This window comes from Monopterus albus, unplaced genomic scaffold (genome assembly GCF_001952655.1).
Source record: "Monopterus albus unplaced genomic scaffold, M_albus_1.0 scaffold198.1, whole genome shotgun sequence".
In the NCBI taxonomy this organism is placed as follows: domain Eukaryota; kingdom Metazoa; phylum Chordata; class Actinopteri; order Synbranchiformes; family Synbranchidae; genus Monopterus; species Monopterus albus.
In genome coordinates, this window is record NW_018128078.1 from 49,879 (window position 1) to 65,200 (window position 15,322).

Sequence of the window (15,322 nt, forward strand, 5' to 3'; positions counted from 1 at the left end):
AAGAAGATCCGACTTTAAGCAAATTTCATCACATTAACTACAATAAAACTTGAACAAGGTGGAAATGAGGTGGAAACAACATTCAAGAAATGTTCTACTTCATTGAGCCCCAGTGTCCAATTTGTTTGTTAAGCCCTAGAGTGCTGAGAGGTGTAGTACACCTAAACAGATGTTGCTCCACAACAATCAGGTCAATATGCACAATCTCAGTCTCTATGGATAGGTAGGACCCCGGAGAATATATTCCCAGTGTTGGTAACATTTTAACTGTAACTCTAAGTAGATTGAAACAAACCAAAGGAGAATTTCAGATTTGTATCCTTACCTAAAATTTAATCTAGAATAGCCGGTAAATAACACCATGATAGTAGGAGTGTAACAATGAATCGTGGAACAATATATCATGATTCAAAAATGTGACAAGAGGCATCGTAAAACTGAAAGTGGGTCATAACATCAAGCCCAGCCTCCAATGTAATTCATGTAAACACAAGAGGGGGCAATAGGCCAGATCTGTTTTCTTAACCAGACTGTTCAGTCTAATCTACAGAACAATGGACACGTCTGAATAAGAAACAAACTGTTTGAAAACAGTTTTTGTTCATTTACATTATTAAGAAGAACAATTAAGATGAAAAATAACTGACATTAGTTTTCATTTTTACTGTGTTATCGTGGGTGTACCAAACTGTAAGCCCTGTATCGAACATATCCGTGAGCTGGCTGTATTGTTACGGCCCTACATGATAGCAATGATTCCATGCACAAAGATGCCACTGAATTTATTCAACAACTACATGACTACAACTGTAGCAAAGCAGACAGATACACCACAAAGTACACAGATTCTATGAAGGGTTAGTAAGGATTTGATAAAGCGGACTCTCCATTTGGCCAGTGGGACAATTTGTGCCAGATGGGGTTTTCACGTCTAGAGAGGGAATCTGGCTGCAGACACTCAATAGCAGGAAATCACTTTATTCTGCAAGACAAGACACCAACCATTCTTAAGAATCACGTTGTTTGTAAAAGCCACTTAAGAAGTTTTCATGAAGATACTGGCCTTCACCAGTGTTTTCTTATCAGGAATTTGGGTAAGAACCTAATCTACACACACTCAGGAGCACGTCTATGAACATGAGTGCTGACATGTTTGTGTGAAATAACTCATTTTCTTCAGATCTACATCTGTATAAGATTGTGATTTAAAATAACAGCATTGTCACTATTAATATTATAAAAAATATTTTCCCATCGTTTTACAAAACATTATGATCTTTGAAAAGGAATAAAGGACAGCTGATTTCTTGCCATTGAGTGTGATCCTGATTTATGATTACTGACTTTTTAAACATGAACACTGCATTTTTACTGTTCACCTTTCCTCCAGCGTTTCAGCTCATTCTCTAGTTTTTGGATCATGATATTCAAAGTCCTGCTCTTCTCTTTCTCCTTCTCATACTTCTTCTTCCACTCCTCAGCGGTCAGCTCCAGGTTCACAGTCACCGTGTTATTTATGGTTTTAGCTCTGAAACACCAAAACAGCAGGAAGTTTTAGAAAAGCTGGGAGACTTTCTATATACTTCAGGTGAGCACCCCTGTCAGAGATTGTTTTCTGGCAATCAAGTACTTGGTGAAGTTTTCCTGTATTTTCCATAGTTTGTCATGTACAGCACTTCAGTGTAACATGCTGGTTTACTAATCCAGTCTTATTGGAGAGGCAGGTAAATGTTAATGTGGCTCCATTAACATGCAAAACTTCATCAACCAATTAACAACAACATTAACAAACCAGCGTGATCATCAGGTGCACACTTTTGTAATCTAAGATATCCAAAGTAAAAATAAAACTTTTGAAAGTGGCTTGATACTGTATGTTGTAAAATAACATGAGGTCTTTAAATACATCGTCCAAATATCCATTTAACAGCGTTGCTCCACATCCTAATGACAACATTACTATACACAAGTTAATGTTGTTATAGCTTTGTAACATTTTGAACTACAGCGTCCCAGCAGAAGGAACTTTGCATACAAAGTACATTTACTCAACTGCTTATTTTGCCAATTAATATTTAACATACAAAACTATATTAAGCTTATAAAACCTGATTTACAAAGAACTAACTTTTGTCATGTCATTTTAATCTGTAACCGAATCCCTAATTGTTTCCCCCCTCATAAACAGTGAAAATAAAAACTGCCTTTTCTGTATCAAAATACAGACACAAATTTCTGGACATGTCATGATAAGCACTTTTACTCTGACACATTATGCACATTTTACTGATAATATTTGCTGATTTTGAACTTCAAATGGGTTGGTTTTTAAAGGTTTTAGAATACCTCTGTCCAAACATAAGCGTGGACTTAGTTTCAGCCTCGTTGTAAGCAGATGGTGAACAGCATATGATGATGGTTGTTCGACAGTTTCCTCCCAGAGAGTCCTGCAGGATTCGGGTCATCTTACTGTCTCTGTATGGGACATGGGTTTTCTACAAGCCGACAACAAAGAAGATACAGAAACACTAATAATGTGATTTCTCACATTTATATGTTGATGGTGGATTTCACTCAATTAAAATCCAAGGTCATAGTTATCCTCCTAAGAACTGAAGATTCATGAGGCTAAATGCATTTGTTTACTTTCGTTTTGTGAAGTTCACATTTCCTGTGGCTCAGATAAAACTGGCTTCTGAATATTTCAGGTTTAAATTAGACAACAAAACTCATGCCTTGTTTTCTAACAATAACAAAGAGAAAGCTAGAGATGTCAGAGAAGCTCTCACCGTTCCTTCACTCAGAGCAGCGATAACATTCCCCAGAGCTGACAGAGACTTGTTGATGTTCTTGGCTTCATCCAACACGGCACCCTCTGCTCCTGTTTTACTCACCTGAACATCATCATCAACATCACAAACATAATCATCATCAGCACATTCCAGTAATTTAATTTTGATTAAATAAATTCAAGAGGTCAGTGAATTAACTAACAATCTGATTCAGTTCTTATATAGTCCAATCCATAAATCAATCTTTAACGGTTTCACATTTCACTCACTCTCAAGTTCAAAAACACATTTAATGACTACAAAGCACAACTCCATGTCTGTCACAAAATAACCACTTTTCATGTTCATTCATTCATGTGCTCCATAACACTGCTCCTCGAGACAGTGAAAAAGGCAAGAAAGAAAGAAAAAAGAACTTCTGGACTAAAAATGTGAAGTTGTAATGTGACTGATCACTAAAGAACTTAAAGTAAATTAATAAACTGAGTGTGATATAGCAGTGTGACCTTCTCACTGCCTGCCAAGTCCACCAGGTAAAGTTTCCCTGACAGTTTCATCTCCGTGTCCACATTCTCCTGCTTGATGTTGATCAGGAAAATGCTGTGACTGCGGGAGCTGTGCTCATTCATGTCTGCAGGAAAAAACATGTAAACACTTTTAATACTGACACAACATACACTAATCAGCCAGAACATTCTGAGTACTGACAGGTGACATGAATAACACTGATAATCACGTTTCCTGTTGGTGCGGAGGGGTATATCAGGCAGGAGGTGAACATCAAGTCCTCAAAGCTGATATGTTGGAAAAGGGAAAAACAGGCAGTGTAAGGATGTGAGTAACTTTGACAAGGCCAGGCTGTGATGGCTGGACAACTGGGTCAGAGTGTCTCCTAGGTTGCAGGCCCTGTTGGGTGTTCCCAGTCCGCAGTGGTCAGTAGCTACAACAGTGGTCTAAGGAAGGACAGAGTGAACCAGGCACAGGGCCACAGACGCCCAGGCCTACTGTAGATTCAGCTCTGAAACTTGATACATCCTTGTGGGAGTCTTTCTTAAAATGGGTGAAAATGAGAAACACACTGGTCTCTATGAAGAGAAACATTCGGAGGCTGTGGTGGTGATATCACACCTGGAATGGAGAGGCTGTTGAATGTGTCTAAAACATGATTTCTAACTTGTGCTCACAACACAGTTTTCACTGCTTTTACACAGGTTTGCCACTGAAGAGTTATGCTCTTGCTGACAGTAGAACTATGGAAGCAAACAGATTCACAGAGGCTGCAGGGTGACATGAGTGCCAGCCAACTGCCGGACTGACTCCTGTGCACAAAGTTTTAGGCAGGTGGTCATAATGTTATGGCTGATTGGTGTAAGCACATAGAAACTCAGCAATACTCCTCAATGACAAACCAGTAGTGTCTCCCTAGAGGCTATGGCATTCAATACAGCATCAATATTAACACATTTCTAAAATCCTTGAAAAAGCTGTTGCAAAGCAGTTATGTGACCACCTGCACAAAAATGATTTGTTTGAGGATTTTCAGTCAGGATTTAGAGGCCATCATAGTACAGAAACTGCATTAGGGAAAAGTCACTAATGATCTTCTCCTGTACAGTAGTCGTAAATCTCTGGCTCAACACCAGTCAGTCAGAACTGATGAAGCCTCTTGGATGAGAGGTGAAACGTCTTCGACCTAGAAATTTGGTCCAGTTGATTTTTTCAGCTTACTATATTTAATGGCACCGTAAGAACTAATGTGGCTGAACAGGGACAAGACTGATAACCATCTTAGGAACCACAAACCAACAGGGAGCCTGGCCCGTCCTGCTGCCAGTGAGTATATTTAACTGTACCAGTGGTTTCTAGTTAATGGGATGGCCTTTGTTTGTACCTGTGTAGTGGTGCCTTAAGGCATCCCTTGCTCCGGAGCCGTACATTTCATCAGAAACGGTCTGTTTGTTGTTGTGTCCTGATGCTTCTATTTTCTCTCTCCTCTATCCACTCACCCCAACCGGTCGAGGCAGAAGGCCGCCTACCAAGAGTCAGGTTCTGTCAGAGGTTTCTTCTGTTAAAGGGAGTTTTTCCTTTTCGTTGTTGCCAAGTGCTGCTCAAGGGAGTCTGTCGGGTTTCCCTTGTATTAGTGTAAGGTCTGGACCTGATTTTGTCAAGTCCCCTGAGAACTAAATCAAATATCATGAAGACTGATCTGTTCTTAGGGTTTGTCCAGAGAGCATCACTAAAGATCATGAGTCATTAAACATTGAGTCATTACAAATTGTAGACTAATTAAAGATAGTCGCTGTCACTGAAGACTGCAGACATTTAAATGTAAAACAATCTTCTAAATGTTTGGCAGAAATCTGAACCATAGAAGTAAGTCATATGATGTTCATTAGTTTCTCAGATTTAACCAATATTAGTAAAATTAGAAATAATAGCAGTAACAGTAGTAGGGGCAGTAAGAGTAGATGTAGTACTGTTTTGTGTGGACTTGATGGAAGCTAATCAAAATCTAAATAATGAATCAAGATTAGGAAATGCAAAGTAAAGATGCAGGTGAAGTGCCGAGGTTTTTTACGTGTGAAGTGACTCTGTTTTCAGTGCCCCGGTAACAGCAGCAGTAGTAGTATCAGTAGTACAGCTGGAGACTCACTGGTGACGGCGACATGTCTGTTTGTTTTTCCCTCATCAATGATGTCCATCACCTCCTCAGGACTGGAAACAAAACGCTCTGTGCAGCCCTGACAGGAAACACAGCAACAGCAGAGTACTGATACTGCAGTACTGGCAGCGCATGACATTTTGGCATGAATGCATTGCTAGTCTGCAAATATTAAAGATCCAATACCTTCACAAAGGGAACCTTGTTTTTGTCTTCATGAACAGCCAGGTTTGTCTTTGACACTGAAACATGAACAACATCTGTCGGCAGGTTGAATTTATCCCAGCAGCTGTAAATTAACACGGCGAGGTTTGTGTCAAAATGTGTTAAATATGTTAAAAAATATCATCCTCACCATCGAGCAAGTCTCTGATTTTATCCAGATAGATTTCAAAATATGAAACCTGCAGAAAGAAAGACATACAAGACAGACTAAGAGTATATATTATTATAATCCAGTATCATGTTAAATTCTCTCCTCCCCTCTGGAGTCACAGACAGTGTTACGTGTTTTCACTGGCTGAGGAAGAAAAATGGGATCAGTACATCAAACATCATGTAGAGATCAAATCCTCCCTTTCATTGCCTACTTAGAATTTTGCATCCTGAAACTTCTTCCCACATTTTTAAATATTTAACTATCTTTGACGTGCTCCTTGGTACAGCGGGGCTATTTAATTAACAGTTATTTCCACATTTCATCCACCTTAGCAGCCGTTTAGCTAAGCTTAGACTGCAGCAGGCAGCAACCTCTTGGGAAATAGCATTTTCTAGTTATATATAAAATACAGAAAAATGATTTATGTGCTGTTTTTAAGCTCTCTTTATTTACGTATGTTATTGTAGATCTTTATGCAGGTTACTGCAGGTCAAAGCAATTTTCTGCACTAAAAACAGAATGCAAAGTTTGAGGTAAAATACAGAAATTAAAATAATTAAAATGTAAAAAGTAAATACAGGAGCTTAAAATCCAGTAAAGCTATTAAAAATAAATGTGTTAAAAGACACGTCCTCGGTGTCCTTGAAAATGTCATCATCACCTTGATATGAAACTCCAGGTTTTTGTCCATTGAATAGATGTGGTCGAAGATGTCTCCTGCAATTCGAGGGATGATCCCCATCAGACCGGGGTCGTGCAGGTTCCCCTGCAAAATAAAATAATTCGGCCACAAAAACACAAACCAAAGTCTGAAGTCTGAGTTAAATTAACTGTTAATTAACAAAACCATGAAAGTGAATCAGACTGACTTCCATGGTATGCGTCTTTCCTGATGACGTCTGACCGTATGCAAATATCGTCCCATTATATCCTCCCAACACATCTGAAACACATCACACGCAACAGAGACAACACGCTGAGTGAAACGGCACTTTTCCATAAGTTCCACACAAATATAAAACACATTTACACAGTGTACATATATAAAGGGTTAATAACGAGGTGGCCTGACCTCTGACGATCTGTTTGGCGCAGGTGTCGTACACCTGAACCTGTTCGGTGATCGGAGGGAAGACTCTGTCAAAAATATATGGCTTCCCCTGAAACACAAGAAACATTCCATCAAAATAAAAGTCTGCAAACAACTCGACCTATGGTTTATTAACGGTTTCATCTCCTGTCTGAGAATCCACCCATTATTCAATCATAATAAAATTAACACTAATACAGAACACACTGGCTCACATGTTTGGACGTGTGTTTAGATGTGTTACCATGTGATCATTTAAAGCATTGGTGTTAAACCCAGTAAAAGCACGAAGCTTCACTTTACCTTCACACAAACCAAATACTGTATTAGTTTTACACTCTGATATCAAATGTCACCCTTGAAAAAGAACTCTTGTATCAGCTCTGAGCAGTGAGGAGGCTGCTGGAGGAGCCATGAACGAGGATGCATGAAAGCCTCGTTCCTAGGTTTTTTATGAACATGCCCTTTATCAGAAATCAGTTGGAGATTGGACAGTTGAGAGGAAGGATCAAAATCAAATCAAATGTATTTATATAGCACTTTAAAAACAACATCCAGTTGACCAAAGTACTTTACATGGCAGAATAAAATCACGATAAATGACTAAAATAGAGTAAATAAGATCAGTCCAAATAAAAATAAAACAGCACAATAACACAGACACACAGTTAACATACATTCAATAAATTAAAAATTAAAAGGAAATTAAAATGAATGCATCAGGTCCTACTGTGTATTAAAAGCCAAGCCAAATAACTATGTTTTAAGCAAGGATTTAAAAGTACTGAGGTCAGTAGCTGACCTAACATTAAAAGGTAAACTATTCCACAATTTCACTCCAGTGTTTATATCTGGCCATAGGAACCTCTAAAAGAAACTGGCTTGAAGATCTGAGGGACCTTGTAGGTTTGTGCCAGAGCACTGGTTCAGTTAGGTAAAATGGAGCCAAACCATTAAGAGCCTTATAAACAAAAATCAATAACTTAAAATCGATTCTAAAACAGACTGGAAGCCAGTGGAGAGAAGCCAGTACCGGGGTTATATGCTCGAATTTCCTACTACTTGTCAAAAGACGAGCAGCAGCGTTTTGCACCATTTGGAGACGAATGAGGGGAGACTGGTTAAAACCATAGTACAGAGCATTGCAATAAACAAGTCTAGAAGTGATAAAAGCATGAATTGCAATCTCAAAATCATTAAAAGAAAGGAATGACTTGATCTTGCTTAACAGCCTCAGGTGGCAGAAGCTAGATTTCACAACTGAGTTGATTTGCTTCTCAAACCTCAAGTCGCCATCAAACATCACCCCTAGATTTTTTACAGTTGACTTCAGATGTCGAGCTAGGGGGCCCAGGCCCTGGTTAGAAGCAGTTAAGTTTGCCAGGTCACCAGCCATATCAAAAACAAGGATGTGTCATGTTGCTATAAAAGTTTATCCTTGATTCTACTCCTCATAAATCTGCACAGAATTGTGTAAAGCCTACATATATATAATGATATTCTCATGGGATCCAGACAGCTGCAGATTTTGGAGCCAGGCTCCACAGTTGTTGACCACCAGCTGTAACAACTCAGGGATTTTTTCCCAGGTAGAAAACTACAGAAGAGTATTAGGGCCACTGCATAAATTGTTTTTGAATTCTGACTTTAAAATCAGAAGTATGGGAACCTGCAAGGATCCAAGTTAACTGAGTGAGAGAGCGCCTTTTGAGTCATGCTGGAGAGGAGCTATGTGTTGCCCAAAATTGGCGGATATAAGTGAGTTTTTGCATGATAGAGGAGTCCCAGATGAAGCTGTTTCATTAATGGAAGAGGAAAAGGTGAGTGAAAAAGATACGTGTGTTACTTTGGTGTCTGGCCTTTGTACAAACAGAAAGTATTTTTTAGAACCACAAACACCGGGCTGTAGGCTACTGCCCTGAAAAGCAGCGCCAGGTTGACACAGATAGCCTGCTCTGTCCAAGCAGTGTATGAGACTAGGACACTCCTGGAAGAGCTTTTCCATCAAAATATATTCACCCCTACGGGTAAATTAGAACATTGCAGCAGAAAAATAGTGGGATTAAGGAAAAGGACATGCATACAAACACAATTAGTATTTAAATTAGGCAATAAAAAGAGTGTGACATAACTGGAGACATTACATGATTTCATCTCTGTCAAAATATGTGCACAAGCATTTCACTCCCCAAATAGAACTGGCTTTTGAGTTTTCTACTTTGGCTGTGTGAGAGACTCAGGGTGAGACTTTCAAATGAGTTATAACTGTGTTTAGGTCTAGGGCTGATTAATAGGCTTGAGTCAAAGATCGCTGCCACACCTCCACCTCGGCCTGTGTTTCGAGGGATGTGACAGTTACTGTGACTAGGTGGAGTGGATTCATTTAGGCTGACATATTCTTCCTGCTGTAACCATGTTTCAGTAAGACACAATAAGTCAATGTGATGTTCACTTATCAAATCATTCACTAACAGAGATTTAGATGAGAGAGATCTGATATTTAATAGTCCACATTTGATTGTCCTATTACTTTCTACTATAAGAGGAGTCATCTTAATTTTAATTAGGTTCTTATGAATAACTCCTCTGGAGTTGATTCTTGATTTATATAATTTAGGTGGGCGGGGGGCAGACACAGTCTCTATGGGGTACTGGGAGCGTTGGGTGGGTAGCAGCTGCAAGGAGACAGCAGAGAGGCGTCTGCTAATCAGACCAGGTTTTCCCCAAAATGTTTTCCAGTTGTTATTTTCAGGGCACCACCTAGACGACCAGTGGTTTAAAGACGACATGCGGCTAAACATGTCATCACTGGTCAGATTGGACAGGGGTCCAGAAAAAAAACAGAGTCTGACATTGTTTTGGCAAAGATACACACCGGCTCAACATTAATTTTAGTGACCTCCGACTGGCGAAGTTGGGAGTCATTAGCGCCAACGTGAATAACAATCTTACTGTATTCACGTTTATCCTTAGTCAGCAGCTTCAAATAGGATTCAATGTAACCCGCTCTGGCCCCAGGAAAACATTTGACTATGGCCGCCGGTGTCTCTAGCTTCACGTTTCTGACTATGGAGTCTCCAATTACCAGGGGTGTCTTTCCAGCGGGTGTGTCGCTGAGTGGGGCAATCGATTTGAAACATGAACAGGCAGGTGATGCTCCGTGAGCATTTGCTGCAAGCTATGACTCTTGCAAACTGTCACCCAGCCACCTGTCTGAGATCCCGGCTGTTCAGGAAGCTCTGGGGGGGCGGCAGTGGCCCTACTACTCTTCTGTAGGAAAACATAGACTTACATTTTATTATTGGATTCCTAATATGAGGTGTGGGCTGGGTCCGGATCGACCCACCATCTGGTCTGGATCTGGACTTTGAGAAGCCCTGTCATAAAGAATGTGGTGAAGGAGACATAACCGTCTTTCTTGAGTCTGTTGTTTTTATCTTGTGAATGTAATTTTTGTATATTTTGTTGTAGGTGTTGAATTTTAACATGTTGTAAATTTGTATGGCTACCATCTCAGTTGGACTTCCAGCTAAATTAAAGGTAAAAAAAACAAAAAACAAAAAAAAACAACGTGATTTTGTTGTGACATTGCAGTTGAACTCAGATCAAATCTTTAGTGATTCAGAAACATTCGTCCCATGTCTGATCTCATCTCTCGGCAGCTCAGTCCGTGTTTCATTATGATGCCTGTTGCCATGGTAACTGCATCCTACTGGGAGATGACTGAACCAGTCAGATGGAAAAAAGATAATTGCTACTGAAAGATTACGGACACACACATTCCCTCCTTCTCACTTTGCCCCTATATGAAAAACACGCACTGAGAGTCCACACATGCACTGCATTCTGTAGCCTAGTAGGATGGACTACTGCATGTACACATGGAGAGTGCACACACTGTGTTGACATCATGAAGACATGGTCACTGCACCACAAGTTAAGCTAGCATAGCTGCCTAAAAAGGAACAGACAGTGCCAGGAGACAAAAGAGAGAATAAAAGTTAAAATAAATACAAACACCAAAGGTCTCACAGACTTATGCTGTTAATTGCTATAAATGTGGACCATCCTCACTCACATGGAGGTATTTTGACTTAAACATGAATGTTGTTCAGAAGATTTTTCTACAAACTAAACTGCCTGCCATTAAAACAACTCAACAGCTTGTTTCATGATCTGCAAACTAACCACTGCACAGCATATAAAGAATACGAAGAGCCTCAGGAGACAGGGTTAGGGGTAACAACCCTCAGTGCAACACCTGGAAATATAGCTTTGTATAGATCTGATCAAACTGTGTGTATTTATAGTTCTATATTTATAAGTACTTTATTTTCCTACTGTACCCTTTTTCTTTTCTTGTTCTCTCAGTCTTATCTTCACTTGTCTACTCACTGCCTTATGGATGAACAGTGTACATGCACAGTCAGAGCCAAAATCCTTGTGTGTCCCACACACCTGGCCAGTAAACATGATTCTGATATCCAGATACTTTTAATCACACACCCCTACTGTGGATATCGGGGAATGACAAGGTTTCTTGAATCTTTGTCTGAAGGGTTCTTTATGTAAAAACACTTGTTTTGACCCATCACAGGGTCAAACCTGGGCCAAGGACCACATATTGATCCTGTGCTGCAAATCACATAGCTGCTGCTGATATGGACACTGGATATTTCCCATGAGACCTTGCAGCATACCTCCAACCCCCTCTCTCAGTGGCCTGCAGCTCCAGACAACAGAAACTAAAGCCTGTTTCTACTGTGCTCTATTTTACAGTCAAAAGACTAGCATAATTATTAGTTTGTTCTGTAGAAACTTGACAATGAAGACACAATAAATCCATCTGGCCACAAGTTTGTGGACACTACTCTTCTGGTCTGGGTCAGTTTTGCTGGTTTAAATTTAAAGTATAAGGCCGGGCAGTTTCTAAATCAGTAGTATTTCCAGCATTCCCCATCCAGAGAGTAAAAGCAGCAGAGAACTGTCATGACTCACCATTATTGTCAGTCCTGGATTAGCTGATTTATCTGTGCCACAGACCTTCACCACTCTTCATAATCAATTCAGAACAGTGAAACACACCCTCAGCTCCAACTTCTGGACAGAAATTTTCAATAACATCTTTTCTATTACCAGCTATGTAAACTTACAACTTATACAATACAAGACCATTTATAGGACCCATATTACAGAAAGTAAAATGTTCAAAATGGGTTTCACTGACATAGACATCTCTTCACAATGTACTCTAGGTTGCAATGACAATTATTTTCATGCTACTTGGACCTGCCAACCAGTTCATTCCCTCTGGATAGCAGTGACAGAGAAACTCTCCACTACCTTGGGCTGTAGAATCCCTTCTTCTCCATCACTTTGCTTGCTTGGTAATATCACAGACGTTGACCACCTACCAATTAAATACAAAATCCCACTCCTCATTTCTCTAGCTATTGCCAAGAAAACAATCTTTCAAAACTGAAAATCAAGAAAATCACTACACATCAACCACTGGACCAACTTTCTGATGGAATACATCACATTAGAGAAAATGAAATCCAATCACAAGAACAGTTCATCAGCTTTTTATGACACATGGAACCCATTTCTAACACATTTCAACTTGAACCAAACACCTGGGGCTGAGGCCACGCACATTCCCACAAATGTAACAAGCTGATTTTATTAATAGTACTGTTATCATCATTATTATTGGTAATTTGGTTTACTGTTTACTTGCCCTTTGCATGGGGATATGTACATGCACATTGAGAGCCAATGTACTATCTTTTTGTAATGTCATGTATCTGTTGTCTTGTCTCACATGTTTGGTACTGTTTTGTTAATGTATTACTTTGTTTCAAAAAAAAAAAAAAAAAAAGAACAGTGAAACACACCACTGTACCGAGTGACGCTTCCTCGTTATGAAATGCCACACCTGCAAATTTGTTAAAAATGTTGCCTCTGAAGGAGCAGGGCTCGACTGCACCAATGCTCCACTTGCAGTCTACCAGCTCCTTGCTGTCGCTCACACCGTCCCTCTACTCTTACGCCACTGGACACTTTTGACCACAGCGCCATCTGATTCATATCACAATACAATGTTCTTGTTGCTGCGAGTTATATGAAAAGGTCAGAGGTCATCACTGGCATCGAGATGACATTGCCACGTCTTCATCTTTAAGGCCCCGCTATCCAAAGTGCTGGGATATTTGGCATGAGTGGCTGTGGCTCATGAGGTAGGGCAGTCCTCTCCTGACCAGCAAGTTGGTGGTTCGACTCCCGGTCTCCCCACATGCCTAAGTGTCCCTGAGCAAGACACTGAACCCCGAATTGCTCCTGGTGGCATGACTAGTGCCGGTGCATGGCAGCCTGTTATCATTGGTGTGTGAATGTGTGAATGGTGTATGATCTGTGACACTGTGAGAAAGCACTATATAAAATACAGTCCATTTACCATGAGTTCAGAGCATAATCCTGAACCGGGCAACAGGAGGACTTTAAAAGTTCCTCATGCAAACTCTGAACTGGGACAGACTGGTTACCAGTGGCACCTCACCATGGAAATGAGCTGCAATGCACTTACTCCTCCAAGAGATTTTAAAAAGTTAACAGTAGCTGGAATTGTTTTAATTAATGATTTGGTATGTGCGATGCTCTTGGTTAAACGTGCTGGAGGTAACCATATATTTATAAGTCAATATGTTATTTCTGTACATTTTTATGTCAGTTGTTCACTTGCCTCTCTTGGAAGATAGATTTGAAAGTTTAACTAACTTATCTATTTCAGGTTTCTATGCTTTTTGGTAATCGAGCTAGAGGGTGAAAATCGTTATTCACTGTAGAAGGGGCTTTTGGGGAACCGGTGTCACAGCTTCTTCCACAGAGCAGGGACCCTACGAGTGAATCCGGGGCACCATGCTGATGCTGAATGATAAGGCATCTACACAGTTCTCAAAACAAAGAGCTTGTAGGTTTCAGGAATGAAACCAAATTCAACCATGAGTTTAATGGGGATTCCAGCTTTCATCACAATAAAATCCTCTTTCCTCAGGCAGAGTGGAAATTATGGAAAGGAGACAAGTAAATCGAAGCCTCCTCGCTGTTACTACACACGGTGTGGGTTAATGGTCGGCAGGGCTCCAAATACACCAGGCTGCATCAACACACGGGTGTAACGTTTGGCAGAGCTGAGTGCTTTTAGCCGTGATGCTGCCCTTAACTTGAACCACCATTAGAACTGCAATCTGCCCCAACTGGAGCCACTTTTAAAACTGAAGACTGCTCTTTTTCCTGTTTTTAATTAATGTGTTTAATTCCCCCCATTTTGCTCTTTATCTGCTTCTATTGTTCATCCATTACCCAGTGACCAACTGACGCCATCGTGCGATTTCTCCAATCTTATGGAAGAAAGCGCATCCACCTGTGATGCTGAACTACTGAGGGGTTATTCTTGGGAAGGCTTGACTAAAGGGGTACAAGTGTTGTCCTAAAGGTACTAGGCATCTACACTTGCATGTTGCTAGTTTGTACTGTCTTGCAATTGTTACTCTTAACTGCCACTTCGTGTTTTATCCATCTGTGTGCATTGTGTTAAGCACTTTGAACTGTCACTTTACAAAAACGTACCACATAAATAAACCTGCCTTGCCTATACTGGCAGGTAAAATGACTGGCTGAACAACAAAGACGACAGCTGATGCGAGAAGTATGACCACACAGAGGATGTAGCGGATAGGCGCGTCTAAATGGCACCATTTGTTCTGGAGCATATGAAGACAGATCCTATCCGTGTTTCTCAGCTAGTGCCCCTGCCGACCTGCTGATGTATATATTTACTTGTCTAATTTAGACAAAAGTCCCTGTTGGTATAAAAGCCTGCCACCCTGACATGCTCGTAACCTTATCATGTGTAAAATTCCCAGAAAATACAATTTGCGTTCAGTCGTTCATCCTCACATCTTCTGGCGCGCCTACAGCACACTGGGGGGTTTGGGGCAGTTTCCTCACGGCTGTGAATCTCAGATATTTATTTACCTCTGCCCTGAAAACGCACCCGGCGTCATCTATATAATTTTTGTTATACAGCTGAGTTGTTATCATAACAACTGTCGGATGGCGGGGGCCTGCCTTGCGGAAGCTGCGGGGCATATTTAGCGGCCAGACCTCATCGTTTCTTCTGTTACACCTGACCTCTGTTAACCTGACTGACTGATAATCAAACTGTTGTGGTCCTAAGATCTACACCCGTGTAAATAAACTGGCTTTCCAGTTTCTCTCCATCACTGCCGGATCAACAGAAACGCCGAGACACCGTCTGTATGGTTTCCATTGTTGCTGCAGACAGGCGGAGGTATGACGGTAAAACACACACGGTTTGTACAGGTGTCGCTGCTCTA

The 15,322-nt window shown here is 40.6% G+C and overlaps 1 protein-coding gene across 1 annotated transcript in view; it reads right to left on the minus strand.

The window, feature by feature from the left end:
• LOC109970418 (kinesin heavy chain-like) overlaps positions 1-15,322 on the minus strand; it is a 34,815-nt gene that overhangs the window by 19,109 nt on the left and 384 nt on the right. Inside the window, exons 2-12 of the mRNA XM_020617959.1 lie at positions 6,906-6,993; positions 6,703-6,776; positions 6,495-6,599; positions 5,810-5,858; positions 5,641-5,696; positions 5,446-5,533; positions 3,299-3,423; positions 2,790-2,894; positions 2,347-2,495; positions 1,373-1,528; positions 99-143 (exon numbers count right to left, since the gene is read on the minus strand). Coding sequence (XP_020473615.1) covers positions 99-143; positions 1,373-1,528; positions 2,347-2,495; positions 2,790-2,894; positions 3,299-3,423; positions 5,446-5,533; positions 5,641-5,696; positions 5,810-5,858; positions 6,495-6,599; positions 6,703-6,776; positions 6,906-6,993 — 1,040 coding nt within the window. The remainder of the gene's footprint in view (positions 1-98; positions 144-1,372; positions 1,529-2,346; positions 2,496-2,789; positions 2,895-3,298; positions 3,424-5,445; positions 5,534-5,640; positions 5,697-5,809; positions 5,859-6,494; positions 6,600-6,702; positions 6,777-6,905; positions 6,994-15,322) is intronic.